At 41.7% G+C, this 27,736-nt stretch overlaps 1 protein-coding gene across 1 annotated transcript; it reads right to left on the bottom strand.

The window, feature by feature from the left end:
• Positions 1 to 10,556: 10,556 nt before the first annotated feature.
• On the bottom strand, positions 10,557 to 26,846 carry LOC121531706 (AFG3-like protein 1). Its single transcript, XM_041837092.2, has 16 exons — positions 26,569 to 26,846; positions 26,223 to 26,304; positions 25,873 to 25,964; positions 25,420 to 25,569; positions 23,814 to 23,885; positions 23,463 to 23,587; positions 19,588 to 19,858; positions 19,198 to 19,335; positions 18,824 to 18,977; positions 18,482 to 18,589; positions 18,131 to 18,256; positions 17,934 to 18,044; positions 17,645 to 17,760; positions 12,355 to 12,555; positions 11,630 to 11,824; positions 10,557 to 11,397 (listed from the first exon to the last, which is right to left on the bottom strand). Exons 1-16 carry the CDS (start codon positions 26,701 to 26,703, stop codon positions 11,173 to 11,175), a joined length of 2,301 nt encoding a protein of 766 aa, XP_041693026.1. The 5' UTR covers positions 26,704 to 26,846; the 3' UTR covers positions 10,557 to 11,172.
• Between the last annotated feature and the right edge of the window lie 890 nt (positions 26,847 to 27,736).

Raw genomic sequence — 27,736 nt, forward strand, 5'->3', positions numbered from 1 at the left:
TTCCACTAGGTCTGTAAAGTGTAGTGTCCCAATAATATTGTATGATGTATCCTTGACTAGGCTACTAGATACAAAAGGCACATTTTCTCATGACAAAATCCCACTTTTTTGCCTATCCATTTCACACAAATTCATGTGCTTTGACAGCAATAAAGATGTAAGAGGATTATACAACATGTAAGTTTATATTCGTACAGTAAAATAAAAGTAGAAGACGCTTGTGACCATGTCAAATAGCTGTAATTTACTCATTCCTGCTATCACTAATCGGTGGCATGATCCACTAAGGCCCAGAGACAGTGAGATACAACCACTGAGTTCCAATTCTCCTTGGGGCAAGGTTTTATTTGAGGGAAAAACACTCCACTGTTGGTCTTCAAGTCAAATTCCGCATGTGACAAAGTAGATGATTTTAAAATGCATATAAAAAGTTGTAGGACTACATTTAGGTGTAAACGCCTACGCAATAGGACTATTAGGCCATAGCAGTGTTTGTCTGCAAGGCTGAAGAAAGACGTAGCTCCTTTAATCTTCATTTTGCTGTTGGCTACACTTCACTTCTCAACACACTAACACGATAAATGTAATTCTACATTTCAAAGGGGGGGGGGGGAAAGAATGTGTAATTCGAATATGAGGAACTAGACGCTCTAGACTGTGAGCTTCCTGGATGGCAGGAAGCTTGGCCTCAGTGATGTACTGGGCCGTACGCACTACCCTCTGTCATGGCCAGCTATGGTTTGCATAGGGCTAAATAACTTATCTAATGGGAACAGCTAAGATGTAGAGTTTTATCACGTGCAACTACGTCGACGATTTGAATTTGCTGTTGCGCATTTTGAGACAGAGGTCCAGTTTAAACCTGCACTCTGTTTATGGAGTATGGACCCATGATGTAATATGTGAATCACATTTTCAAACAATGTACACAAGTAGTGAGGACTACATGTACAGTGAGGGAAAAAAGTATTTGATCCCCTGCTGATTTTGTACGTTTGCCAACTGACAAAGTCTATAATGTTAATGGTAGGTTTATCTGAACAGTGAGAGACAGAATAACAACAAAAAAATCCAGAAAAACGTATGTCAAAAATGTTATCAATTGATTTGCATTTTAATGAGGGAAATAAATATTTGACCCCTCTGCAAAACATGACTTAGTACTTGGTGGCAAAACCCTTGTTGGCAATCACAGAGGTTAGACGTTTCTTGTAGTTGGCCACCAGGTTTGCACACATCTCAGGAGGGATTTTGTCCCACTCCTCTTTCCAGATCTTCTCCAAGTCATTAAGGTTTCGAGGTTGACGTTTGGCAACTCGAACCTTCAGCTCCCTCCACAGATTTTCTATGGGATTAAGGTCTGGAGACTGGCTAGACCACTCCAGGACCTTAATGTGCTTCTTCTTGAGCCACTCCTTTGTTGCCTTGGCCGTGTGTTTTGGGTCATTGTCATGCTGGAATACCCATCCACGACCCATTTTCAATGCCCTGGCTGAGGGAAGGAGGTTCTCACCCAAGATTTGACGGTACATGGCCCGTCCATCGTCCCTTTGATGCGGTGAAGTTGTCCTGTCCCCTTAGCAGATAAACACCCCCAAAGCATAATGTTTCCACCTCCATGTTTGACGGTGGGGATGGTGTTCTTGAGGTCATAGGCAGCATTCCTCCTCCTCCAAACACGGCAAGTTGAGTTGATGCCAAAGACCTCGATTTTGGTCTCATCTAACCACAACACTTTCACCCAGTTCTCCTCTGAATCATTCAGATGTTCATTGGCAAACTTCAGATGGGCCTGTATATGTGCTTTCTTGAGCAGGGGGACCTTGTGGGTGCTGCAGGATTTCAGTCCTTCACGGCGTAGTGTGTTACCAATTGTTTTCTTGGTGACTATGGTCCCAGCTGCCTTGAGATCATTGACAAGATCCTCCCGTGTAGTTCTGGGCTGATTCCTCACCGTTCTCATGATCATTACAACTCCACGAGGTGAGATCTTGCATGGAGCCCCAGGCCGAGGGAGATTGACAGTTATTTTGTGTTTCTTCCATTTGCGAATAATCGCACCAACTGTTGTCACCTTCTCACCAAGCTGCTTGGCGATGGTCTTGTAGCCCATTCCAGCCTTTTGTAGGTCTACAATCTTGTACCTGACATCCTTGGAGAGCTCTTTGGTCTTGGCCATGGTGGAGAGTTTGGAATCTGATTGATTGATTGCTTCTGTGGACAGGTGTCTTTTATACAGGTAACAAGATGAGATTAGGAGCACTCCCTTTAAGAGTGTGCTCCTAATCTCAGCTCATTACCTGTATAAAAGACACCTGGGAGCCAGAAATCTTTCTGATTGAGAGGGGGTCAAATACTTATTTCCCTCATTAAAATGCAAATCAATTTATAACATTTTTGACATGCGTTTTTCTGGATTTATTTGTTGTTATTCTGACTCTCACTGTTAAAATAAACCTACCATTAAAATTATAGACTGATCATTTCTTTGTCAGTGGGAAAACGTACAAAATCAGCAGGGGATCAAATACTTTTTTCCCTCACTGTAAATGAGATGCCATAGGTGCATTTACAGTGGGGAAAAAAAGCATTTAGTCAGCCACCAATTGTGCAAGTTCTCCCACTTCAAAAGATGAGAGAGGCCTGTAATTTTCATCATAGGTACACGTCAACTATGACAGACAAATTGAGATTTCTTTTCTCCAGAAAATCACATTGTAGGATTTTTAATGAATTTATTTGCAAATTATGGTGGAAAATAAGTATTTGGTCACCTACAAACAAGCAAGATTTCTGGCTCTCACAGACCTATAACTTCTTCTTTAAGAGGCTCCTCTGTCCTCCACTCGTTACCTGTATTAATGGCATCTGTTTGAACTTGTTATCAGTATAAAAGACACCTGTCCACAACCTCAAACAGTCACACTCCAAACTCCACTATGGCCAAGACCAAAGAGCTGTCAAAGGACACCAGAAACAAAATTGTAGACCTGCACCAGGCTGGGAAGACTGAATCTGCAATAGGTAAGCAGCTTGGTTTGAAGAAATCAACTGTGGGAGCAATTATTAGGAAATGGAAGACATAGAAGACCACAGATAATCTCCCTCGATCTGGGGCTCCACGCAAGATCTCACCCCGTGGGGTCAAAATGATCACAAGAACGTAGAGCAAAAATCCCAGAACCACACGGGGGGACCTAGTGAATGACCTGCAGAGAGCTGGGACCAAAGTAACAAAGCCTACCATCAGTAACACACTACGCCGCCAGGGACTCAAATCCTGAAGTGCAAGACGTGTCCCCCTGCTTAAGCCAGTACATGTCCAGGCCCGTCTGAAGTTTGCTAGAGTGCATTTGGATGATCCAGAAGAGGATTGGGAGAATGTCATATGGTCAGATGAAACCAAAATATAACTTTTTGGTAAAAACTCAACTCGTCGTGTTTGGAGGACAAAGAATGCTGAGTTGCATCCAAAGAACACCATACCTACTGTGAAGCATGGGGGTGGAAACATCATGCTTTGGGGCTGTTTTTCTGCAAAGGGACCAGGACGACTGATCCGTGTAAAGGAAAGAATGAATGGGCCATGTATCATGAGATTTTGAGTGAAAACCTCCTTCCATCAGCAAGGGCATTGAAGATGAAACGTGGCTGGGTCTTTCAGCATGACAATGATCCCAAACACACCGCCCGGGCAACGAAGGAGTGGCTTCGTAAGAAGCATTTCAAGGTCCTGGAGTGGCCTAGCCAGTCTCCAGATCTCAAACCCATAGAAATCTTTGGAGGGAGTTGAAAGTCTGTGTTGCCCAGCGACAGCCCCAAAACATCACTGCTCTAGAGGAGATCTGCATGGAGGAATGGGCCAAAATACCAGCAACAGTGTGTGAAAACCTTGTGAAGACTTACAGAAAACGTTTGACCTGTGTCATTGCCAACAAAGGGTATATAACAAAGTATTGAGAAACTTTTGTTATTGACCAAATACTTATTTTCCACCATAATTTGCAAATAAATTAATAAAAAATCCTACAATGTGATTTTCTGGAATTTTCTTTCTCATTTTGTCTGTCATAGTTGACGTGTACCTATAATGAAAATTACAGGCCTCTCATCTTTTTAAGTGGGAGAACTTGCACAATTGGTGGCTGACTAAATACTTTTTTCCCCCACTATATATATTGAGAAATATTACAATATATTGAATATCAAAACTTATTTTTCATTGTTGTCCCACATAACATGCACTGAAAAGTACTTTCAGGCATTGAAAGTACTATTATATCAGTGCACCTAACCTCTTATAGCTTCAAATGAATACCAACACTAAAAACAAAACATTACCACAAATGCAATCAAAATCAAATGCAAATAGTTTATTAAAATTAACATTAAAAAGTGGTGAAATTAAAAGCAAAATGGTTCGTGGCAGTGAGCAGAGAAAACAAACAGAGAAATTTCACCACTGCATTCATTGATGAAACAAAAAATGCTTTTCACATGGTAGTATAGTCATTGCTTTCATACACAGCATCTTTTTATTTTTAATCCAAATGGAAAACTCCTTTCTGTCCCCCAGTAATTGGAGAACAAGAGGTAGTAACAGGCAAATGTACCTTAAGTGCACAGAAATCCAAAACACCATCAACTAGACATACAATGGGGAGAACAAGTATTTGATACACTGCCGATTTTGCAGGTTTTCCTACTTACAAAGCATGTAGAGGTCTGTCATTTTTATCATAGGTACACTTCAACTGTGAGAGATGGAATCTAAAACAAAAATCCTGAAAATCACATTGTATGATTTTTAAGTAATTATTTGCATTTTATTGCATGACATAAGTATTTGATCACCTACCAACCAGTAAGAATTCCGTCTCTCACAGACCTGTTAGTTTTTCTTTAAGAAGCACTCCTGTTCTCCACTCATTACCTGTATTAACTGCACCTGTTTGAACTCGTTACCTGTATAAAAGACACCTGTCCACACACTCAATCAAACAGACTCCAACCTCTCCATAATGGCCAAGACCAGAGAGCTGTGTAAGGACATCAGGGATAAAATTGTAGACCTGCACAATGCTGGGATGGGCTACAGGACAATAGGCAAGCAGCTTGGTGAGAAGGCAACAACTGTTGGCGCAATTATTAGAAAATGGTAAAAGTTCAAGATGACGGTCAATCACCCTCGGTCTGGGGCTCCATGCAAGTTCTCACCTCGTGGGGCATCAATGATCATGAGGAAGGTGAGGGATCAGCCCAGAACTACACGGCAGGACCTGGTCAATGACCTGAAGAGAGCTGGGACCACAGTCTCAAAGAAAACCATTAGTAACACACTACGCCGTCATGGATTAAAATCCTGCAGCGCACGCAAGGTCCCCCTGCTCAAGCTAGCGCATGTCCCGTCTGAAGTTTGCCAATGACCATCTGGATGATCCAGAGGAGGAATGGGAGAAGGTCATGTGGTCTGATGAGACAAAAATAGAGCTTTTTGGTCTAAACTCCACTCGCCGTGTTTGGAGGAAGAAGAAGGATGAGTACAACCCCAAGAACACCATCCCAACCGTGAAGCATGGAGGTGGAAACATCATTCTTTGGGGATGCTTTTCTGCAAAGGGGACAGGACGACTGCACCGTATTGAGGGGAGGATGGATGGGGCCATGTATCGCGAGATCTTGGCCAACAACAATGCTCTTACTGAGGGAAGGAGGAAGATGGGTCGTGGCTGGGTCTTCCAGCATGACACAACGACCTGAAACACACAGCCAGGGCAACTAAGGAGTGGCTCCGTAAGAAGCATCTCAAGGTCCTGGAGTGGCCTAGCCAGTCTCCAGACCTGAACCCAATAGAATATCTTTGGAGGGAGCTGAAAGTCTGTATTGCCCAGCGACAGCCCCGAAACCTGAAGGATCTGGAGAAGGTCTGTATGAGTGGGCCAAAATCCCTGCTGCAGTGTGTGCAAACCTGGTCAAGACCTACAGGAAACATATGATCTCTGTAATTGCAAACAAAGGTTTCTGTACCAAACATTAAGTTCTGCTTTTTGTGATGTATCAAATACTTATGTCATGCAATAAAATGCAAATTAATTACTTTTAGATTCCGTCTCTCACAGTTGAAGTGTACCTATGATAAAAATTACAGACCTCTACATGCTTTGTAAGTAGGAAAAACTGCAAAATCGGCAGTGTATCAAATACTTGTTCTCCCCACTGTATATAGTACCTGTCAAAGGTTTGGACACACCTACTCATTCAAGGGTTTTTCTTTATTTTTTACTATTATTGTAGAATAATAGTGAAGACATCAAAACTATGAAATAACACATATGGAATCATGTAGTAAGCAAAAAAAAGTGTATATTTTATATTTGAGATTCTTCAAATAGCCACCCTTTGCCTTGATGACAGTTTTGCACACTCTCGGCATTCTCTCAACCAGCTTCACCTGGAATGCTTTTCCAACAGTCTTGAAGGAGTTCCCACATATGCTGAGCACTTGTTGGCTGCTTTTCCTTCACTCTGCGGTCCGACTCATCCCAAACCATCTCAATTGGGTGGAGGTCAGGGGATTGTGGAGGCCAGTTCATCTGATGCAGCACTCCATCACTCTCCTTCTTGGTAAAATAGCCCTTACACAGCCTGGAGGTGTGTTGGGTCATTGTCCTGTTGAAAAAGAAATGATAGTCCCACTAAGCCCAAACCAGATGGGATGGCATATGACTGCAGAATGTTGTGGTAGCCATGCTGGTTAAGTATACCTTGAATTCTAAATAAATCACAGACAGTGTAACCAGGAAAGCACCCCCACACCATAACACCTCTTCCTCCATGCTTTACGGCGGGAAAAACACATGCGGAGATCATCCGTTCACCTATACCGCGTCTCACAAAGACACGGCGGTTGGAACCAAAAATCCCCAATTTGGACTCCAGACCAAAGGACAATTTCCACCAGTCTAATGTCCAATGCTCGTGTTTCTTGGCCCAAGTAAGTCTCTTCTTATTATTGGTGTCTTTTAGTAGTGGTTTCTATGCGGCAATTTGACCACGAAGGCCTGATTCACACAGTCCCCTCTGAACAGTTGATGTTGAGATGTGTCTGTTACTTGAACTCTGAAGCATTTACAGTGCTCTGAAAAAGTATTTGCCCCCTTTCTAATTTTCTCTACTTTTGCATATTTGTGATACTGAATGTTATCAGATCTTCAACCAAAACCTAATATTACATAAAGGGAACATAAGTGAACAAAGAACACAACAATTACATATTTATTTCATAAACAAAGTTATGCAACACCCAATTCCCCTGTGTGAAAAAGTAATTGCCCCCTTACACTCAATAACTGGTTGTGCCACCTCTGCTGCAATGTTGTTGATCAGTCTCTCACGTCGCTGTGGAGGAATTTTGGCCCACTCTTCCATGCAGAACTGCTTTAACTCAGTGACATGTGGGTTTTCAAGCATGAACTGCTCGTTTCAAGTCCTGCCACAACATCTCAATTGGGATTAGGACCAAGCATCCCTAAACCATCACACCACCACCACCATGCTTGACCTTTGGTATGATGTTCTTACTGTGGAATGCAGAGTTTGGTTTTCGCCAGGCATTACTGGAACCATGTCGTCCAAAAAGTTATACTTTTGAATCATCTGTCCATAGAACGTTCTTCCAAGAGTCTTGATGATCATCCAGGTGCTTTTTGGCAAACTTGAGTCAACTTTTTGGACGAGATGGGTCCCATTATGCCTGGCGAAAACCAAACTCTGCATTCCACAGTAAGAACATCATACCAAAGGTCAAGCATGGTGGTGGTGGTGTGATGGTTTGGGGATGCTTTGCTGTCTTAGGACCTGTACGACTAGAAGGAACCATGAATTCTGCTCTGTATCAGAGAATTCTACAGGAGAATGTCAGACCATCCGTCTGTGAGCTGAAGCTGAAGCGCAGCTGGGTCATGCAGCAAGACAATGATCCAAAACACACAATCAAGTCTACATGAAAATTGTTAAAAAACAACAAATTGGAAGTTTTGGAATGGCCTAGTCAAAGTCCAGAAACGAGTAGTTCATGCTTGAAAACCCACACGTCACTGAGTTAAAGCAGTTCTGCATGGAAGAGTGGGCCAAAATTCCTCCACAGCGACGTGAGAGACTGATCAACAACTACAGGAAGCATTTGGTTGGAGTCATTGCAGCTAAAGGTGGCACAACCAGTTATTGAGTGTATGGGGGCAATTACTTTTTCACACAGGGGAATTGGGTGTTGCATAACTTTGTTTATGAAATAAATGAAATAAATATGTAATTGTTGTTATTTGTTCACTTATGTTCCCTTTATCTAATATTAGGTTTTGGTTGAAGATCTGATAACATTCAGTATCACAAATTTGCAAAAGTAGAGAAAATTAGAAAGGGGGCAAATACTTTTTCATAGCACTGTATTTGGGCTGCAATTTCTGAGGCTGGTAACTCTAATGAACTTATCCTCTGCAGCAGAGGTAACTCTGGGTCTTCCATTCCTGTGGCGATCCTCATGTGAGCCAGTTTCATCATAGCTCATGATGGTTTTTGAGAGTGCACTTGAAGAAACTTTCAAAGTTCTTGAAATGTTCCAGATTGACTGACCTTCATGTCTTAAAGTAATGATGGACTGTTGTTTCTCTTTACTTGTTTGAGCTGTTCTTGCCATAATATGGGCTTGTTCTTTTACCAAATAGGGCTATCTTCTGTATACCCCCCCACCTTGTCACAACACAACTGATTGGCTCAAACACATTAAGAAGGAAAGAAATTCCACAAATTAACTTTTAAGAAGGCACACCTGTTAATTGAAATGCATTCCATCTCATGAAGCTGGTTGAGAAAATGCCAAGAGTGTGCAAAGCTGTCATCAAGGCAAAGGGTGGCTATTTGAAGAATCTCAAATAAAAATATATTTTGATTTGTTTAACACTTTTTTGCTGACTACATGATTCCACGTGTTATTTCATAGTCGATATCTTCACTATTATTCTACAATGTAAAAAATAGTCAAAATAAAGAAAAACCCTTGAATGAGTAGGTGTGTCCAAACATTTGACTGGTAGTGTACATTTTATGCAAACATATTTACAAATACTTTAGAGTATTAAATCAATAATTATAAACTATTAGGAATCTTCAGTGGTGATCAGTTACAATGGTGGAAACATTTCCAGTACTGACAGATGTATAACATACGGGAAATCCTGAAATATTTGGGGAAGGCAAGAAGTTTTTCACAAACCTATATGAATGCAATTGAGTTGAATATATCGCTTTGAAGTGAGGTAGCAACTTGTTTCCAATTCTGTAGAGATGTGCGCTACAGTACATTTTCAACAATGACACACTATTGGAGCAGCATAACATCCTTTAACAAACTCACTGAGCATAGTCAGTTAAAATTTGTTGTTAAAGGGATACTTCGGGATTTTGACAATGAAGCCCTTTGTCTACTTTGCCAGTCTGATGAACTAATGGATACCATTTTTATGTCTCTGCATCCAGTATGAAAGAAGTTAAAGATAGTTTTGTGAGCCAACGCTAACTAGCGTTAGCGCAATGACTGGAAGTCTATGGGATCTAGTAGCATGCAAGCAGTTACCATAGACTTTCAGTCATTGCGCTAACGCTAGTTAGCAACTTCCTGAAGTATCCCTTTAAGCCCTTCACACCCTACCAGTGCATGCCTGAGAGATGGAAGAGGCAGTGCAAATTTCAACACATCTAAGGAAGTATATTTCTGTCTTTCTCCAAGTAGCATTTTGATAAACTAGGATATTAATACTCTGAGCGGTGAATCTTTCATAACTAGTACCTCTGTCATTGGTAGATAAAGATGAACAACAAGATTTGAAATGTAGCATTCATTTGAGGGAAGGAAACCAATACAGTTGTGAATTTCATTTTACAGGGAGGAAGTCCCTTTTCTTTAAATAAATAGCTGCACATATCAAAACAATCTGGTCTTATGGTGCAGATGTACAGTCAGGTCCAAAATTATAGGAACCCTTGATAAAGATGAGAAATAAATAATACAAATTCTGAGGCTCTTTGGCCACGCACACCAGTGGTGGGTTTGGTGTCGAAATAATTATGTGATAAGCAGAAAATAACACCAAACCTACTGTAAAATATGGTTGTGGATATTTGATGTTATGGGGTTATTTTGCTTCTACTGATCCTGGCGCCCTTGTTAAGGTCAACGGCGTCATTAACTTTACCCAGTACCAGGACATTTTAGCCAAAACACCTGATTGCACTCTGCCAGGAGGCTTAAACTTGGCCGCAAGTGGATCTTTCAGCAAGACAATAACCCCAAGCACACATCAGATTCCACAAAGAAATTGTTAATTGACCACAAAATCAACATTTTGAAATGGTCAACTCAGTCTCCGGACTTGAACCCCATTGAAAACCTGTGGTTTGAATGGAAGAGGGCAGTCCATAAGCGCAGACAAAGAATATCAAGGATCTGGAAAGATTCTGTATGGAGTAATGGTCTAAGATCACTCCCAATGTGTTCTCCAATCTCATAAAACATTTTAGGAAAAAGGCTCAGTGCCATTATCCTCGCAAGGTGAGGTATTGAAAGGTATTGAAAACGGGGCGCCAATAATTTTGGCCCCCATCTTTTTGGAGAAAAAAAACAAGTATTACTTGTAATAAATTATCTTTCTCTGAGCAATTGTATTAGTATAAAATAATATAATTTCCCAAAAATGTTTTGCATACAATATAGCTCAGTATTTGCATTATTTATTTTATAAAGTCTTTATCAAGGGTGCTAATCATTTTGGACCCGACTGTACATGATTCAGTTGTGACACAAACATATTTATGTCAGGAGACATAAAAATAAAAATAAATCCTAAAAATAGCAAATCTCTCAATCCCAATGTGTCCACTGTTAATCATATTTTGCCTTTGAGTACAATGAGGTTCACCTTAAATACGGCCAATAATATGGCACTGAAAATCTTGAATTCTGTTTGAAAGTTTGCTTTGAACTCAGATAAATATGTCCTGGGACACTGTACTATGCTAAGTCCACCCAAACCTCCCCTCTGCCTAGGCTACATGATTGTTGTGGTGTGGTGTGTTGTGCCGAGACAGGTGTTAGGTTAAGAGGTTGCCTGCCACTGCCTATTGGGCCAGTTTCTCCTTAACTGGGGACAGCTCCTCAGATGCGTCCCCTTTCTCCTGGTTCCAATCCTTCAGGCCCTCTGGCAGGCTGGTGTCCTCTTCAAAACTGCCCGTCCCCTCCACAAACTCCTCATATGTCGACTTCTCCTCAAACGGCCGCGGCCCCAGCAGCTCTAGCATGTCCGCCTTGTTCAGGACCTCCTTCTCTAGGAGACGCTTCCCCACCTAGGAAGAGGATAGAAGAACAATGATGTCGCAGTGAGCTCAGTGACATTCATCACACTTCAGGATGGACATGGGTAAGAGCCAGATAGCAGCTCTAGGGACTACTAGGTTTATGTTTTAGCTCAGCAAGAAAACAGAATGTAGATGGGTGTACCCTTGATAAGACAGCATGAAAAGTACTCTGAAAACCTTGGGACTACGTGATGTTCATGTAGGTCAATGCAATTCTCACCATGTCCACACACTCCCTCTTGTCCATAATGAGCTCCATGGTCCTCTGGTAGGCGCTGTCCACCAGGTCTCTGACCTCCTGGTCTATGAGCTCTGCCGTGGCTTCGCTGTAAGGCTTCTCCATCACCATCTCCCCCTGCCGAGGCAGGTCAAACGACACCTGGCCCACCTTCTCACTCATCCCGAACTGCACTATCTTGAGGCCGGAAGTGATGTGGGGGATCATAAATACAACAGGTACTATGACATAATAAACAGTAACACTTCCCAAAACAAATTCCTATCAACATTGTTGAATCGTAACCATTGCTTTTTTTTTTTACCATTGCTTTTTTTCTGACTGTATCTGGGGATTCATTTTAAAAGCTCTGGGCCCAGTTTTTCAAAAGTGATCTATCTAGATTTCACCTATCGGATAGGATTAAACACATAGAAATAGAATGAATAGAACAGACAAATCATTGACTTGAATGGGGACTCCTGTTTTATTTATTGTATTTCTATGCATTTAATCCTATTCGATAGGCGAAATCCAGATACATTTTTTTGTGTGAGGAATTTTCATTGTTGGACATAAAAGACTGTGAAAACACCAGGAAATCAGCTCTGTTTGGGCTTCTTGCGGTCAATTTGCAGTTTACAAATTATATGTAATTATGTTCCAGCCCCCTGACCATCCGCTCCCAAAAAATTAATATCTAGTTCATGATCCCTGCAGTACAGTACCTGTGCGTAGGCTGACTGGGTGACCTTCTTCAGGTCGTCCTGAGCTCCTGTGGTGATCTTCCCAAAGAAGACCTGTTCAGCCACACGCCCTCCCAGCATCATACACATCCTGTCAAACAGCTGTTCCCGCGTGTACAGGTACTGCTCCTTGGGAAGGTACTGGGCGTAGCCTAACCCCTTCCCTCTGGGGATGATGGACACCTAGAGGAACAGAAGAGGGACACATGGCATTAGAATAGTGAAAGTAAATCCACTTTACAAATCCAGCTCTTTCTAAATCCAGGGTTCATACACATTTTGACAGATGGAATTTCTTGACTTCTCCATCACTTTTAACCAAAATTCCATGACCAACAATTGGCAGCGTCTCTATGCAAGTATAAAAAAAAGTAAGCATATCGACACTGGTAGGGATGCTCTCTGATCCCATGTACCATCTCCTGTCGTTGTGCAAGGCACTTAACGCCCCACAAAGCAGAATGCCTGTTAGGCAACTGTCTAAAACACATTTAGTCAACCCTCAGTCTGGAGAGCTACTGGATGTGCAGGCTTTTGATCAAGCCCTGCTCAAACACATCAGAGCCAGTTTATCAAGGTCTGGTTGAGCAGCAAATTTCTAAAATGTGGTTTGTTAGAGGGGGACTGAAATAAAAGCCTGCACACCCATTAACTCTCCTGGAGGATGGTTGACCACCCTTGATGTATAACATTGCAACATTACAACCAAATACATTTTATGCCTTTTGAAATAATTCGCTCATTCAATATATCAAAAATCAAATGGCTATGGTTGGCTACAAATCACTTTATTCAGCTGAAGCAAGACCACAATTTTTCTTCTAGTTAAGTCATATTTATCTTAGCTACCTTAGTGTTTACTTTGCAGGCTGACTAGCATCTATTGAGTTGCAATGTCCCATACATTGGATTCCCAAATCAACTGAAAGTACATACTGTGAGCGAAAAAAGTATTTGATCCCCTGCTGATTTTGTACGTTTGCCCAATGACAAAGACATGATCAGTCTATAATTTTAATGGTAGGTTTATTTGAACAGTGAGAGACAGAATAACAACAACAAAATCCAGAAAAACGCATGTCAAAAATGTTATAAATTGATTTGCATTTTAATGAGGGAAATAAGTATTTGACCCCTCTGCACATGACTTAGTACTTGGTGGCAAAACCCTTGTTGGCAATCACAGAGGTCAGACGTTTCTTGTAGTTGGCCACCAGGTTTGCACACATCTCAGGAGGGATTTTGTTCCACTCCTCTTTGCAGATCTTCTCCAAGTCATTAAGGTTTCGAGGCTGACGTTTGGCAACTCAAACCTTCAGCTCCCTCCACAGATTTTCTATGGGATTAAGGTCTGGAGACTGGCTAGGCCACTCCAGGACTTTAATGTGCTTCTTCTTGAGCCACTCCTTTGTTGCCTTGGCCGTGTGTTTTGGGTCATTGTCATGCTGGAATACCCATCCACGACCCATTTTCAATGCCCTGGCTGAGGGAAGGAGGTTCTCACCCAAGATGTGACGGTACATGGCCCCGTCCATCGTCCCTTTGATGCGGTGAAGTTGTCCTGTCCCCTTAGCAGATAAACACCCCCAAAGCATAATGTTCCCACCTCCATGTTTGACGGTGGGGATGGTGTTCTTGGGGTCATAGGCAGCATTCCTTCTCCTCCAAACACAGCGAGTTGAGTTGATGCCAAAGAGCTCAATTTTGGTCTCATCTGACCACAACACATTCACCCAGTTCTCCTCTGAATCATTCAGATGTTCATTGGCAAACTTCAGACGGCCCTGTATAGTGCTTTCTTGAGCAGGGGGACCTTGCGGGTGCTGCAGGATTTCAGTCCTTCACGGCGTAGTGTGTTACCAATTGTTTTCTTGGTGACTATGGTCCCAGCTGCCTTGAGATCATTGACAAGATCCTCCCGTGTAGTTCTGGGCTGATTCCTCACCTTTCTCATGATCATTGCAACTCCACGAGGTGAGATCTTGCATGGCGCCCCAGGCCGAGGGAGATTGACAGTTATTTTGTGTTTCTTCCATTTGCGAATAATCGCACCAACTATTGTCACCTTCTCACCAAGCTGCTTGGCGATGGTCTTGTAGCCCATTCCAGCCTTGTGTAGGTCTACAATCTTGTCCCTGACATCCTTGGAGAGCTCTTTGGTCTTGGCCATGGTGTAGAGTTTGGAATCTGATTGATTGATTGCTTCTGTGGACAGGTGTGTCTTTTATACAGGTAATAAACTGTGCTCCTAATCTCAGCTCGTTACCTGTATAAAAGACACCTGGGAGTCAGAAATCTTTCTGATTGAGAGGGGGTCAAATACTTATTTCCCTCATTAAATTGCAAATCAATTTATAACATTTTTGACATGCATTTTTCTGAATTTTTTTGTTGTTATTCTGCCTCTCACAGTTCAAATAAACCTACCATTAAAATTATAGACTGATCATTTCTTTGTCAGTGGGCAAACGTACAAAATCAGCAGAGGATCAAATATTTTTTTCCCTCACTGTATCTGCAAATCAAGTTGAAGCCACATAATCAAAAATAAATGCTACATCTAATCTTTCTTCCTAAAATTACTGTTCCAATTCACAAATCACTTTTTTGATTCACATGATTCGATTCACTGCGATTTAACAGAATCCGAACTAATACAATGGTGAAGTGAATCATTTGTTTCATCAAATAGAATCACTTAAAAGAATCATATGAATCTTTCCAAAAAGTAAATCAACTTGTATGGCCTTATTTGCGAGTGTCAGTGGAAGGTTTTGTTGGGGAATGACATGACGAAAACATTAAGACAGTTAACTAGCGGGTACAAGATATCTTTTGAATTGGCTACGTTGTTATTAGTCTGTTCTTTATCCTATTTTATAGGCATACCTGCTGCTGCAATGTCCAACTGTCTCTCCCTCTTTGTCTCTCCCTACTGTCATGTACTGTATGTGTAAACTGATAGATGCACACACACGCACACTACATGTCAATGTTTTTAAATGTATGTAAATTGTAAAGTATTTTGTCTGTAATGTCTTTTTCGTTATGTGTCGGACAGTATTTCCGTTAGCCGGTAATAGCTGGCTTTCATTAAAAAATATATTATGAAAAGCCGATAAATACAATTGGAGATGGTCAATTGTCCGAGAGCAAAAATAAATAGCATAGCGAAATAATGCATTTGAACCTATTCATTGATTGAAATACCAGTCGATGTAGCGTGAGAGCTGCTGATACAGCTCAAACAGCTGTTTGTCGATGCTGGAGTGAAATGTGTGCTTTAATAAGCCCAATCATTGCACAACAATTCTAAAGGCAATCACATGTAAAAAAAATTTAAAAAAATAAAAATAAAAAAAAACAATGGCCACGATTAAAAAGAGCTACTATTTATTTTCTTAACTGGTAAATTGAAACACGCTTCCCATTCGCCATTCAAGTGCAACTAGCGCAGGCTTCAGCGCGTCACACACCACTTTGCAATGAGCTGGAGACATGTGCTTAACTGTTTGAAACCTGAACGTTTTACTACATATTATGAGGCATCTTACCTTTCTTCAAAGTAGCCTAGCAGTAGCCACAATTGGTGGCTGACTAAATACTTTTTTCCCCACTGTATGCACACTCACTAGGGATATGGCCGATGTTCTCCGCTGGTGCCAATAAAATAGGCTACTTTTCGCTCAATTAAGTTGAAAATTTTGATAATTAAAAGACAGATTGGAGTCTTTTCATTGTCTTCTATTTACAGCAATAGCCATTTTGCTTTCCAAACAGTTTTCCCGTGATTGTATTTTTAATATTGCAATATGCCTGGCTGGGTCTCTCTGCTTTACATGGACAGTCGGAACGCAACAATAATCTATTCGGTATTTGCTGCTCCCTCTGCCCAAATTGCGGCCCCTTTCCGACTGTAGGCTATGCGATTTAAGATTTAAGAAGCTAATGATCCTCTGTGGCCAAATCATGCTTTCTAGTGTAGTACCCTATTTTTTATAATTTTATTTATTTCTGTATAGACAGGAGTAAGTTATTTAGGCTTTATAATTTTGGCAATTTAATTCAATTGACTTTAGGGAAAGCCTCCCCTAGCCTTATGCACGTGCCGCCTATGTATTCTAACATCGGAATTCGGTATGAATGATGCACACCGTTGAATCGGAGTTGCATGTTCTGTTAAGGTTAATTACCATAAACTAAATGTGATTTCTGGCATTCTGAGCAATGTGGGTGGACGCCCTAATCAGGTTGCGCAACCAATGCATATGGATCCGGTACATTTCTTAAATATCCGGTAAATTACAGGCACCACATTTTCCTAACAGAAACCCTGGTGTCAGACCCCAGTAAGACCAGTTGTCACCATTGGCGTGCAAATGGGAATCCTAATAAATCAAATCAAAACCTTGAACAACGGCCCACTCGTATCGCACACATGCATGTGATGCTCTAGTTTTAATATCTATGGGTGATGCGCGCAAAGACAGATGCATTAAAGTGTAATTCGGATCCTGGCTGATATGTTGATTTTTATTTATTTGATTAATAAAATATTATAAAACAGTACGTAAATAAATTACATTAAGAGAAATAATTAAATACAAATACATTTCCATTACTTTTGCTACACTTTTCAGGTTTGATCATTTTCCAAAACGTTCCAGGCCTGGAAAACACAAAAAAATGCCATGTTTATTCATGACACCTTCTAATCTCATTGTATCCACATGTGTGGTTGAATTGTGTTTTAAATAAATCACATCAAATCATAGCCCAACACTGTGGCTGGGCTTCCATAAAACTCACTCTGTGAGAGGCCCTCACTGCAGAGAGAAAACATTGAAGTCGAACCTACAAAATGTGATTTTTCAACCTTCGAGTGTACGTTTGATTGAATTGGGCCATTAAGCACCTCATGAAATGACGCAAGCCTCAACGTCCACACAAAGAGGCCACTGCAGACTGCTACCCGTCATGGGGATCTAGTTAGCTCTTCAGACTCATGGTTGTACAGTATAATGACTTCTAAGAAGTCTAACAGGTCTCCTTTTATTGATTCCAATTGTTCATTGTGTAGGTCAGAGGCCAAACAGCTGGCCTCTAATCACAACAACATACACTAGTGGAGGGTGCTGATGAGTTGTTTATAGTATACAGTACTCATAAAAAAACGTTTTTTTTTTTTTTAATAGTAATAATATTTATTTGTTTGGCAGCCCCCGACCAAATAAATAGATAAACAAAGCAACGCCTTTAAAGAGGGCATTACCTTCAGCAGTGGGTCAGCATGTTGCAGGAACCAGCCCACTATTGCATGCCCAGCCTCATGGTACGCTACAGTCTTCTTCTCATTGGGCTGCAGCACCTGGGTCTTCTTCTCAAGACCTACAGAGAGAGAGAGAGAGAGAGAGAGCGAGTAAGAGGAGAGAGAAATAAATAATGGTGAAGATATACTACTGTTGTTCCCATCGAAGCCCCACCCCATCCTCCTAAATATGTAACATTTACAAAGCAGAGACCACACAATAAGAGAAGGTGCTGGAAGACATTGTACCCACCTCCGATGACCCTGTCAATGGCCTGCTCAAAGTGTTTTCCTTCCACATGTGGGTTGAGGTGTCTAGCAGCGATTAGGGCAGCCTCGTTGCACACATTAGCTATGTCGGCTCCTGGTGAAGACAGAGAAGATGTTTAAAAATATGAGACATCAAAATAATCAACATGGCATCTTCTCACACAGAGCAGCTCAACTTGCCAGTGAAGCCTGGTGTGGCGGCAGCCATCTTCCTGGCCAATCCGTCTTTGTCCATAGCAGGGTCCAGTTTAATGGGCCGTAAGTGCACTTTGAAGATGGACGCCCTGCCTTTGATGTCAGGTGGGCCTGAAACATGGACATGTATTGAATTTTATGAAATGCTCATATAGTCTGCTGATTATAAAATTGTTATGCATGGGTTATAAATGTGTTATGAAGTCCTTATGTAGGTTTACATAAAGTCTTAACGAATGGTATTAGATGTCAATATGAATATCAATATGCAGTACGTTGACATTACCACAGCACACTATGTTGCCTGAGCTACAGTTTAATTTAAAGATTCCATACCTATGTAAATCTGCCTGTCAAATCTGCCAGGCCTCATGAGTGCAGGATCCAAGATGTCCGGTCTGTTGGTACCCGCCAGGACAACCACGTTAGTGCTGGTATTGAACCCTAGAAGAAAAATACCAGGGAATTACTCTTACAGTATATGCATTAAAGTTCATAAAGTAAACATTTTAGCGTAATGGCGGACAATAACAGCTTTATAACAATGAAATCACAGAGTAACAATGTCACATAAGAGTTTTCATAAACAGGGGACACATCTCTGAGATTAACAAACATTATGATAGTGAGTGTGATAGTTTCCCCATCTAATTTCACCCATATCTTAACCATACTTACCATCCATCTCCACTAGCAGCTGGTTGAGAGTGTTCTCCTGCTCACTCTGGCCCCCAAAGTTTCCCCCGCCCCTCTTGCGGCCCACCGCGTCTATCTCATCTATGAACAGGATACAGGGAGCATTCTTCCGGGCCATGGCAAACATGTCTCTCACCTACAGGGAGAAAACACAGTCAATACTAGGTCCCTAAAACAGCTTCATTCACATCCTCTGAGTAAGCAAAGTATTTCCAGTAAAATGGATTGAAATGTATCCCTGTGGTTAGCTAGCTATAGCTATTTTCAGCTATAATCTAAAATGCATATAATTTTTTTTGAAACGGATGTTATGAAGTCAGCTGTAAGTGTTTCCTCTGGCTCTATTGTGTACTCACCCTGGCAGGCCCAACACCCACAAACATCTCCAGGAACTCAGAGCCGTTGACTGTGATGAAGGGGACGTTGGCTTCTCCTGCTGTGGCTTTGGCCAGCAGGGTCTTGCCTGTGCCTGGAGGTCCAGAGAGCACAGCACCCTGAGAACACACAGCACAACACACATCCATGAGATTTAAAATACCTGAAATTGTGCCTGATTTATGAAAGTCTAAAGGGACATTCATTTGTGATGGGTTGTGAAATGTCAGCATACTACATCTAAAATCAAAACACATTTTCTCCCTTGACGTTACATTGAAAGGTGTTTCAGGACTAGTGTGACTGCTGTCGTCCCATCAAAATGAAAGGTAATTGGGGAGTAGTATGACTGCTCTTGTCCCATCCCTTACCTTTGGAATCTTGGCCCCCAAGTCCAGGTACTGCTGGGGGTTCTTCAGGAAGTTAACAAACTCCATGATCTCCAGCTTGGCCTCCTCACAGCCGGCCACGTCCTTGAACTTGGTGTTGATGTTGTCTTTCATCATCTTCGCTGTTGATTCACTCATGCTGAATGGACCGCCTCTTCCACCCCCAGCACCTCCTCCCATTGGTCCCCGTCGCAGGGTGAAGAGCAGGAAACCAATCAACAGCAGGGTGGGGATCACGCTCATCAATAATGTCCTGTAGAAGGTAAAATTATGATAGTTAAAACGTCAGCTTGTTATGCAGTTTTGTTTGGAATGACAACAAATGAAAAAGTAAGGGAAGAGATGGTTGTGACAGAGTAGGAACCAAAGTGTTGGTTAGCGTTTCCCATGGAACCCTAATTAGATTGAAATAGATGGGTACATTCAGACAAAGATTTTAAAATATTATTTGCCTTTTCCTCTCTGATTAAGAACACACTGTTGCACAAACAATGCTGATATACTCCACCACTGGTAACAGCCAGTATTAGAGCAAACGTTTGCTAGCAGGATTTGCCCTATCAGTGGATTTAGCTAGACAGCTACAGTGAGGGAAAAACGTATTTGATACCCTGCTGATTTTGTACGTTTGCCCACTGACAAAGAAATTATCAGTCTATAATTTTAATGGTAGGTTTATTTGAACAGTGAAAGACAGAATAACAACAACAAAATCCAGAAAAACGCATGTCAAAAATGTTATAAATTGATTTGCATTTTAATGAGGGAAATAAGTATTTGACCCCCTCTCAATCAGAACGATTTCTGACTCCCAGGTGTCTTTTATACAGGTAACGAGCTGAGATTAGGAGCACACTCTTAAAGGGAGTGCTCCTAATCTCAGCTTGTTACCTGTATAAAAGACACCTGTCCACAGAAGCAATCAATCAATCAGATTCCAAACTCTCCACCATGGCCAAGACCAAAGAGCTCTCCAAGGATGTCAGGGACAAGATTGTAGACCTACACAAGGCTGGAATGGGCTACAAGACCATCGCCAAGCAGCTTGGTGAGAAGGTGACAACAGTTGGTGCGATTATTTGCAAATGGAAGAAACACAAAAGAACTGTCAATCTCCCTCGGCCTCCATGCAGGATCTCACCTCGTGGAGTTGCAATGATCATGAGAACGGTGAGGAATCAGCCCAGAACTACATGGGAGGATCTTGTCAATGATCTCAAGGCAGCTGGGACCATAGTCACCAAGAAAACAATTGGTAACACACTACGCCGTGAAGGACTGAAATCCTGCAGCGCCCGCAAGGTCCCCCTGCTCAAGAAAGCCCATATACAGGCCCATCTGAAGTTTGCCAATGAACATCTGAATGATTCAGAGGAGAACTGGGTGAAAGTGTTGTGGTCAGATGAGACCAAAATTGAGCTCTTTGGCATCAACTCAACTCGCCGTGTTTGGAGGAGGAGGAATGCTGCCTATGACCCCAAGAACACCATCCCCACCGTCAAACATGGAGGTGGAAACATTATGCTTTGGGGTGTTTTTCTGCTAAGGGAACAGGACAACTTCACCGCATCAAAGGGACGATGGACGGGGCCATGTACCGTCAAATCTTGAGTGAGAACCTCCTTCCCTCAGCCAGGGCATTCAAAATGGGTCGTGGATGGGTATTCCAGCATGACAATGACCCAAAACACACAGCCAAGGCAACAAAGGAGTGGCTCAAGAAGAAGCACATTAAGGTCCTGGAGTGGCCTAGCCAGTCTCCAGACCTTAATCCCATAGAAAATCTGTGGAGGGAGCTGAAGGTTCGAGTTGCCAAACGTCAGCCTCGAAACCTTAATGACTTGGAGAAGATCTGCAAAGAGGAGTGGGACAAAATCCTTCCTGAGATGTGTGCAAACCTGGTGGCCAACTACAAGAATCGTCTGACCTCTGTGATTGCCAACAAGGGTTTTGCCACCAAGTACTAAGTCATGTTTTGCAGAGGGGTCAAATACTTATTTCCCTCATTAAAATGCAAATCAATTTATAACATTTTTGACATGCGTTTTTCTGGATTTTGTTGTTGTTATTCTGTCTCTCACTGTTCAAATAAACCTACCATTAAAATTATAGACTGATAATTTCTTTGTCAATGGGCAAACGTACAAAATCAGCAGGGGATCAAATACTTTTTTCCCTCACTGTATATAGTGATTAGCATTAGGGGCTAACACAAAACAAATTGGGCACATTTGCAGCTTGCTAACACCAACTAGCTAGCATTTTGCAGAGAGCAATTTACACAAACGCATAGTAAAATATAGAAAACTTCGATTTATATTAAAGAGATCCTCCGGTACTTTTGCACACTTTTTAGCCAGTAGTTCTGAAAGTATACTGAACAAAAAATGTAACACAACATGCAACAATTTCAAAGATTTTTATGAGTTACAGTTCATATAAGAAAATCTGTGAATTTAAATAAATTCATTAGGCCCTCATCTATGGATTTCACATGACTGGGCAGGGGTGCAGCCATGGATGGGCCTTGGAAGGCATTGGCCCACCCACTTGGGAGCCAGGCCCAGCCAATCAGAATGAGTTTTTCCACACAAAAGGGCTTTATTACAGATGATCCCGCAGTTGAAGAAGCCGGATGTGGAGGTCTTGGGCTGGCGTTATACATGGTCTGTGGTTATGGTAGACAAATTAATATTAAATTCTCTGGCAACATTCTCTGCAGTCAGCATACAAATTGCACGCACCCTCAAAATTAGAGAAATCTGTGGCATGGTGTTGTATGACAAAACTGCACATTTTAAAGTGGCCTTTTATTGTCTCCAGCACAAGGTGCACCTGTGTAATGATCATGCCGTTTAATCAGCTTCTTGATATGCCACACCTGTCAGATGGATGGATTATATTGGCAAAGGAGAAATGCTCACTAACAGGGATATAAAAAAAATTGTGCATACAGTTTTTGAGAAATAAGCTTTTTGTGCATATGGAACATTTCTGGGATTTTTTATATCAGCTCATGTTTGGGGACCAACAATTTACATGTTGCGTTTATATTTTTGTTCAGTGTAGCATTCATGAGCAAAAAATGGTCCCCAAAAATGGGGTATTACATCACATACTATATGTGCAGATATGTGCGCCACGTCATTGCTCTCCCTCTCACTCTGCTGTGTGTGCATCTTGCTAGCTGTCACTCAAATGGCGAGGGGCTGAAGCTCATTGGCTGAAACTCAAATTGCTAGGGGGCTGGCCCACATGGGGGAAAATGTAGGGGAAATGGCGCCGCACATCTTTCAGAAAACAGTCGCTTTCAAACTTGGGATTTTGTGGCTAATTGAGGTAAGACTGCAATTCTGCTCATATATTATGCATGTATGAACTACACATTAACACATCCAGCCCAAAGCGGGAGGTTAGAAAAAGACTTACTAGTCACCAAAGTTCTGGAGCATTTCTTTAAAGAAGCAAAGTGGAAAGCTGTCACTGCATGGTGTTTGGTCAATGCATGCAGAGTGAATCTCGAGCACAAGGAACTGCCAGTTGAGTGACAGGGGACGGGGCTTGGTGTGTGTGGGATTGGGAAGCGGTCAAAAGAGGAGAGACAGATAGAGAACTCCAACTCTAGCAATAAATCAAAAGTAAAAAAATAAAATAAAATAAAAAGGTGTTACAGACGGCTAAGTGGCGTTTCAAAATATCGCAGCGATATGGATAAAAATGTATGCACGCATGACTGTAAGTCGCTTTGGATAAAAGCGTCTGCTAAATGGCATATTATTATATTATTTATGTAAATATCGCAATTTTTATTAAAATGTGATTAATCATGCAGCGCTTGTGTGTGTGTATTAACTCACCCGTCACTTTCTGAGCTGTACACGACAGCTGCCCTATGAGAGGACTCCACGCCCAGCTCATGGTGAGCCGCCTCCAAGTTCCTCTCGAAGGTGTCCACACTACCGATGTTAAACCACACATAGCTCTGGGGAAAGACCACCAATACACGTCAATAATGTCAACCCCTTCAATAAGACTACAGCTTCCAATATATCCACAAAATACTAACTTTTTCCATTTAATCTTGTTTGCTATATTCTACTGAAAGATCATTCATCCTGAGTGAATCTCTATTTATCAAGTGAGTCATCATGCTATCATCTAAAGTTTGTCATTGATTCAGTTCCAGAGAATGGTCTGTTTTCACCTACCGCATCAGCCTCTGCTCCCGGTACTAGAATGACTCTCACATACTGTTTGTTGACAACCTCTAAACGGTCAACCTGTGAAGAGAACAGACTGCTTAGGAAGGTCTTGTTGCAACAAAAAAAAACTATGACAAATCAATGGAAACTAAAAAATAAGTTCTGTAACTGAGCAATCACATCACCTTGGCATTACAATTGTATTAATAATCAGCATGTATTTCCATATACACTGCTCAAAAAAATAAAGGGAACACTTAAACAACACAATGTAACTCCAAGTCAATCACACTTCTGTGAAATCAAACTGTCCACTTAGGAAGCAACACTGATTGACAATACATTTCACATGCTGTTGTGCAAATGGAATAGACAACAGGTGGAAATTATAGGCAATTAGCAAGACACCCCCAATAAAGGACTGGTTTTGCAGGTGGTGACCACAGACCACTTCTCAGTTCCTATGCTTCCTGGATGATGTTTTGGTCACTTTTGAATGCTGGCGGTGCTTTCACTCTAGTGGTAGCATGAGACGGAGTCTACAACCCACACAAGTGGCTCAGGTAGTGCAGCTCATCCAGGATGCTCAAACGGTCAGAAACAGACTCCATGAGGGTGGTACGAGGGCCCGACGTCCACAGGTGGGGGTTGTGCTTACAGCCCAACACCGTGCAGGACGTTTGGAATTTGCCAGAGAACACCAAGATTGGCAAATTCGCCACTGGCGCCCTGTGCTCTTCACAGATGAAAGCAGGTTCACACTGAGCACATGTGACAGACGTGACAGAGTCTGGAGACGCCGTGGAGAACGTTCTGCTGCCTGCAACATCCTCCAGCATGACCGATTTGGCGGTGGGTCAGTCATGGTGTGGGGTGGCATTTCTTTGGGGGGCCGCACAGCCCTCCATGTGCTCGCCAGAGGTAGCTTGACTGCCATTAGGTACCGAGATGAGATCCTCAGACCCCTTGTGAGACCATATGCTGGTGCGGTTGGCCCTGGGTTCCTCGTAATGCAAGACAATGCTAGACCTCATGTGGCTGGAGTGTGTCAGCAGTTCCTGCAAGAAGAAGGCATTGATGCTATGGACTGGCCCACCTGTTCCCCAGACCTGAATCCAATTGAGCACATCTGGGACATCATGTCTCGCTCCATCCACCAACGCCACGTTGCACCACAGACTGTCCAGTGGTTGGCGGATGCTTTAGTCCAGGTCTGGGAGGAGATCCCTCAGGAGACCATCCGCCACCTCATCAGGAGCATGCCCAGCCGTTGTAGGGAGGTCATACAGGCACGTGGAGGCCACACACACTACTGAGCCTCATTTTGACTTGTTTAAAGGACATTACATCAAAGTTGGATCAGCCTGTAGTGTGGTTTTCCACTTTAATTTTGAGGGTGACTCCAAATCCAGACCTCCATGGGTTGTTAAATTTGATTTCCATTGATAATTCTTGTGTGATTTTGTTGTCAGCACATTCAACTATGTAAAGAAAAAAGTATTTAATAAGATTATTTAATTCATTCAGATCTAGGATGTGTTATTTTAGTGTTCCCTTTATTTTTTTGAGCAGTGTACATTATCCTCACTGAATTGTTGTATTTTGTTCTCACCATTCCTCTGCCAAGGTAGCGATGGACAAAGTCCTTCCAGGTGATCTCCTTGCCTGTGTCCCTGAACTGATAGTAGAGTGTGGCAGAGGATATCCCAGCTACCAACACTGCCAGGGCGCGGAACTCCTTCTCATCCCATGGGATGTCTCCCTAGTAAGGCAGAGGAAAGGGTCAACATGGGAGAAAAATTTAATAATTTGCATCATGTTGCGGTATCTGCATTCAGTGCCACAGAAAGTCACACACATATGTAAACATCCCTCAGAATAGGGCAGTGGTTCCCAACATTTTTCGGTTACTGTACCACCAACTGACTTTTGCTCTGCCCGGAGTATACCCTCAAGTGCATTTTACCAGTAAGCCTATGGTCTCATGAGTCTTCTCAAGTACCTCTGGTTAGGAACCACTGGAATAGGGAGTAATATTGTAAGAGAGACCATTCACATCACATACCTTCTGCATGCGGCTCCACCAATCTTTTCCTGCTCCTCTTTTCCCGCCACCTCCACGGCCTCCACTGCCATCTGATTCCTTCCCTTTACCATCTGCCAATCAAAAGTGAATGATAGCATTATGATGATCCAGCCAGTGTTGGTTAATAGAGCCCATCTAGGTTGGCAGATCGAGTCAGGGCAACCTGGGTAACCTAGCTTGATGCTTAGACCAATCTTTATGAGTAAGATCTTACTCACATCAAAATATGTTAATTCAGATCAACTTTGCATTAGACTGCATAGTTCTGCAGTTCATGATTTCATGTAGCTAACACAGGACATTTCTTAGACACGACTCTTGGGTCTTACCTTTTGGCGGCTCAGTGGAGTATAGTCGTCCATTAGATGAATAATATCCATGAGATGACAATAATTTATTTTGAGCAAGAATCTGAAGAGGAAAGCATGACATCAGGATTATGGGAAAGATTTGGAGTTATCATTGCTGGTTTAGCTAGCTAATTTGGCTAGTCTGTTGACCTACTGCCTAGTAGTAGCTAGGCTAGCTAGTTAATAGACATAGTCCTGACAGTCATATAACAGATCTAGCCACGGATTGTATATTGTGACGTTATAGAACTAGCTAGCTAGAATGGCTAATTAGCGTACACCTAATTTCAGTTGGCTGAATAATCACATAACAAAACAACCTTACCCTGACAGAAGAGCCACGGAAGACGGGCAGCACAGATACATTCCTTGCTGCCACCACTGAACTGCGTACACAAGCTCTTACTGCAATCTGTAAAGGAAAAGCAGCCGTCGAGAGAAGCCCCAACATTTGAGCCATTCTCCGGCTGCCACTTGCCGTCCACTCTGAGAAATAATATCTGATTTTCTTGATATTCTGTCCTCTTACACTTCATCAGTGTTACAGTATTAGATAACAGCCATACTGCTTGGTTACATACTGCAAGAATGTCAACCAGAGTGTATGACCATTGAGGACCCCAATAAGCTAACCATAATTATGCCTGAGACAATTTATGTTGGAAAGGACATTATTGTTAGGGTATGGTCGACAATTGTATTTAAAATGTAAGCATATTCAAAATACAATGCAAAAAGGATACGAAGTGTTCAATAGTTACAAGTGTACAGGTTTAATTAAATGTATTTAATGTATGCGTGAATACGACGACTTTGGGTCCTTCTGCAGAGCTCGATCTTGTTCTGTGATTGGCTGATAAACACACACGAACTTTCATCATGGACAAGCAATTTGACAGGTAGATCATACAACAGACAAAAATATTAATATCCAGCAAGTAATAAACACACAGGTAGCAGCAGTTTTCAGTAACTTAAATGTCCGTGATATCATTTTGTTTTGCCACCATATGACTTCAGTTTATCATCATCATCAAGACTTTTTCAAACACCAATTTTTAGGAAATATTAGGAAAAATACAACTTAAAATTCAGTAAGTTTGGCTTACTCTGATAGTGTGCTATTTGTTCTTTATTCAAATATGTGTACATAAAAATAACATGTAAATATGGCAAAAAACAAGATTCAGCAAAGGTTAAGCGTTGCGGTAATGAGATAAATTACAAAATAAATTTAAATAATTTAATTTGAAATATATTGGTTTTCAGTGTTATGTTTAACTCATGCCTTTTCATTAGGTGGGCAATGTTTAAAAAATATTAGGAATTGATTTGTTTATAACTTTTTTTTCCACTGGTAGTTGTGGAAATTGTGGTAAAATGCATAATATCTGATCAATAAACATAACAATAATTATGGAATAGATTTAAACAGATCCTAATCTTAGTGATTCAAGAGGAATTATGGCAATACCTATGTGAGAATGCTGTTC

Source organism: Coregonus clupeaformis, chromosome 19 (genome assembly GCF_020615455.1).
Source record: "Coregonus clupeaformis isolate EN_2021a chromosome 19, ASM2061545v1, whole genome shotgun sequence".
NCBI classification, from domain to species: Eukaryota; Metazoa; Chordata; class Actinopteri; order Salmoniformes; family Salmonidae; genus Coregonus; species Coregonus clupeaformis.